At 36.2% G+C, this 4,340-nt stretch overlaps 1 protein-coding gene across 1 annotated transcript in view; it reads right to left on the reverse strand.

The window, feature by feature from the left end:
• The window catches only part of LOC117180106 (paired mesoderm homeobox protein 2-like), a 26,574-nt gene extending 23,869 nt beyond the window's left edge, over window positions 1-2,705 (reverse strand). The window contains exon 1 of the mRNA XM_033372433.1: window positions 1,986-2,705. Within this exon, the coding sequence (XP_033228324.1) occupies window positions 1,986-2,109 (124 nt within the window). The 5' untranslated portion in view covers window positions 2,110-2,705. The remainder of the gene's footprint in view (window positions 1-1,985) is intronic.
• Window positions 2,706-4,340: the final 1,635 nt, after the last annotated feature.

The following is a 4,340-nucleotide window of genomic DNA, read 5'->3' on the forward strand; positions in this document are numbered from 1 at the left end:
GATCAATCTGAAAAATCTCTATCCCTTCCACACACTACTCCTTTCCCCTGCCGAGTGAATCACGCCTACCCCGAAAGGGAAATGGCTTAATGGTGTAATAATTATTGGTACGAATGGCTGGCTTTTTTTGGTACGATTAGGGGATAGAGGGTTGCGCTGACAAACTTTTGACCGGAGGCGTATCCGTTTTTGCTTTTTGGCGAAGTGACGTTAGAATTTAGTAATTTTTTGACGTACTCATAGAAAAATATTAAAATAATAAATAAGAGCAAAATATCAGGGGATAGGGCGAGAGCAGTTGCGACTGTCGTACGAGGCGTTCGGTTCATCTATAAAATACGTATAATCATATCTCGTTATACGGCCAGCCGCAGGTCTAGTTTGCCCAGTAATGAGGCAGCTTTTTCATGTTAACACTCAGGACCGCAAATGTGGTATCTGAACCCAGGACAGTATGGCACAGCAGCGTTCAGAGAAGCGCGATGTAAACAAATTCTGATATGGAACTATCCGAGTGAAAAGGTTGTAAAGGGAGGATCAGTTGGGGAGGGGGGCAGTCAAGCGTGGCCAGGTTCAAATAGCAAGGGTCCTTATAGTGAGATATTAGTGTACAGAAAAAACTTACGCAAAGTCATGCATTTGTGTACTTCTTTGGCCACGCAATCCGAATCAAATCAACTGGACGTCCCTTACAAATGCGACATCTTGTGGAAGGTTTTATATCTAACCATTCGTCCGAGATTGACTACCTGTTTTGAAAAAAGTACGCAAGTGACTTTGTGTAAATTTTTAGTTCGTATTTGCCGTAAGCGACAGCGTACACTGAGCGATTATAGCATGTACATCGAGTGTCTGCATTCAAACTGGACAGTCGAAGAACCGGCTATATGCAGGAAGAGATGGTTTTCTGCAGTTTTCCTCACCCCCGGTCAAACGCGCAAGCAAATGCAAGTATTTACAATAATAAAGTAAAATTTGCATAAGTTCTTACCTATATAGTTGAATGGGACTTAAATGAACCACTAACCTATTTACAAAAATAAGAATAACACCTCACACCATTTTTCAATTTTTTAAAAAGAACTATCTCGAATTTCTTATATATGATTTTTTTCCATTAAAATTATTTCAAACTGAAATTAGCAGCGTAAAAAGAGAGTTAAACATTTTGCTTTGGTGATAATGTCGTAATTTTTTCAATTTGTGGAAATTTTTTATTTAAAACCTGAACAATTAATTATATAAATCTTGTACTACGTAAAAACTAAGAAAACAAGTATTTCGAAAAAATTCCATAAGACTCGAAAGTCAAAACTTTACACAATGGGTCATTTTTATTTGTTACATAAGGTAGTTATCGATTGTTTGCAAAGTTATGACACCGTTTGGTTTTTTGTGTGACCATCGTGACTATATAGTCCCTAATTTCACGCAATAGAAAAAGATTTAAATATGATTAACTGAAAATTCAGTACAATTTTTATTAGATAATCAGTTAAACATCACTGAAATTCCAGTCAATAATAATCAGTGATTTCTCACTGAACTTAGAGGGTAAATATTTACCCTTGCAACCAATTTTAGTTAAATTTCGAACCTAAATAGAAAGTTTGCTTTTACTTCTGTACAAGATATATATTAATACTTTTCAAAATTTAAACTCAAACCCACCTTCTGTTAATGCTTTTGTTATGTTAAAACTGAATTAACTAAAGAATAAAAATAGGAAAGTTACAATACATAAATCCATTTAAATTTACTGATTACCTTTAGTGAAAATAACACTAGCAGTTAGTGATATTTCTCTGTAAATCATTGAAAATCTTTAGGAGTTTAATTCAATGACCCATTACTTACAGATTCAAAATTCCAAATTTAGAGAGTACGCACTGTTAAAAATAAAGAAATGTAATACGAAATAAAGTTTCCGTGACATATTTTTTGTAGACCACTATTATCATATTCTTAACCTAGGGAATACTCACCTAACGTATGATTTGGTGTTGACAATAAACGTGACACAGTAAAGTCTTGTGGAGCATGTGAATTCTGGACCTGGGGCACAATCACAGAATTATTTGTATCTTGATTCGAGTCTACGTCCAACATTTTGCGCTCTTTTCTCTTATCTTTCTCCTATTCACAAAAAATAACAAAATAAATTCACTTTTTGATCCACTTCGTCAAACCTCATACATTTCTCTTAGTGCAGTAAACCATAAATTTTCAATAAGAATAAACATTGGAGTTTAAACCACTCTGCAATATAAATCCTCAGAGACAAATTCAGTAAAATTTGGTCGCACACACTTTTTGCTTGATATAAAACCGATCTTGTAGGTGTATAAATCAGTTTTGAAGTTTTAAACCGCTTTATTCGTTAAGAGTCTGATTGAGCTCGCTATCCGGAATTTTAATAATCGCAGCACGCGTGCCACGACTGCCGGTGCATATTTGATGAGCCGTCACACTTGTTAGGCCATTAGAAAAATATCGCGGGCCGGTTTCGTCTCTTATTTCTGATACCGGATCGAAAACTAGGAGGTAAATTGGTGTGAATTAAGTCCTCTGGTTATAATCAAGCACTAAGCGCGGAGTATATTCTGGCCCGAATTAGGACCGGGATTGAATTACGAGGTGAATATTTCAAGGGTAACTGAATTAGTTGAATCGCGATTCAATTAACCGCGGTGGGGTGGAGAAACGAGGGAGAACCAGAGAATTATCTCTCGAAATTATTTCGCACGACGTTTCTTTCTCAGGGCGGCAAGATGCCAACTGACTTAAGCAAGTTAAGATGTACTTAAAACTCTCTTCGGCAGACACGAGAAATAGAGCGTTTTAAGAGTAGGTGGAGATCTGGTCGCAAGCTCCACCCTCATTAGACGCTCATTGGCCTCGTAACGAGCTGGATGCTGTGTTAGGCGCCGTTTCCGAGGAACCTCGTTTGTTTTTAATTTCAATTTGGCTGTTGCTTCTTCGAGGTAGATGTAAGACCTCGCTTCATAGTACATACAAAGATTATTCACTCGCAAAAGCAAACAGCCTGCAATAGATAACCGATTAAATCCAATCGAAATACATATACATATATGCCGGCATCCGCATGAAAAGGGCTCTTTATTATGAACGGTCCTAGTTTAAGAGACATTCGCAACTTTCTAAAGTTAGATTTAAAATTATTATTTTTTTTCGACTTCAGGATCTATACTGAATCTATATAAACACTATACTCGCATGTCTTGAGGGCCACCGCAAGTAGGTATATTTCATGTTCGAAGAAAGGACTCACCCACTTTATATGCGTTTATCAGAATAAGTGAGTTTTTGAAGTTCTAACATAAAAGATGCCTTTTAATTCCGGGGAGTTATCCAGCAATATGACCTTAATCCGATACATATGAGGTCGTGCATAAAGTATAACTTTTTGTTTCCGAGATTTAAGGAACCAAATGTTTCACTTTGTCCTGTCTGCAGGTAGATTTTTAGAATGTTTGCAGGTCAATTATTTGCAATCGATGACTAATAGCGAAAAGTGTTTCAGATAAAGCTTAAAGGTCCAAGTTAAAGGCCTCCTATCATAATTTGTTAATAAAATGTAGGAAATATTTGGCGTAGAATGAAAGCCTCTTCCTCTTATGCGCAAGCACTGACAAAGTGGACCCCATTATCTATGTCGAACTGCGACAGACTCCTTCCCAGGAGTTTAAATCTGCGATAATTCGTATCTTAAAACTGTCTGCTATTGATATCTATACGCATCTACCTCGCTTTGTGCATAACAGTCACAGGAATGGTGACCACTCTTAGCGGTCAGTTATAGATTAGGAATAATTCACCTGAAAATATTAAAATTATCTACTGATAGGTAAAGCAAAGAAAAAACTTTAGTTTCTTGTATCTCAAGAAAAAAATCTCACAAATATGAAGCTTTCAGACGATTAATGTCTCATAATAAACTAAATTTCAGTATAGATTGGTAATCCGCATTCGAGGGCGCTCAAATGCAGGGGCGAATAGCTAAAATGAGCTTCAGAATTATAGTTATAAGGTAGAAATGGATTGAGTGAAATAATGAAGTATAGGATATATAAGGATTTAAATTTAGAGAACATGCTATGGAATTTCCGAAGTTCAATTTAATGAAATCAGCTTAAATCCGGATATTTGAACAAATTCTTTTGATTAAATCCGTTTTTAATTTTTAACCTCATGTGGTTCCCAGTAAACAAATCTTACATTTCACATACAAACTTTTTTATCGGAAAAGGAAGACCGAACTCTGCTAATAAAAACAGTATGGGAGCGTTCACTTATGAAGTCATGTACCGAGGGGAAGG

Source organism: Belonocnema kinseyi, chromosome 9 (assembly GCF_010883055.1).
Source record: "Belonocnema kinseyi isolate 2016_QV_RU_SX_M_011 chromosome 9, B_treatae_v1, whole genome shotgun sequence".
NCBI lineage: Eukaryota > Metazoa > Arthropoda > Insecta > Hymenoptera > Cynipidae > Belonocnema > Belonocnema kinseyi.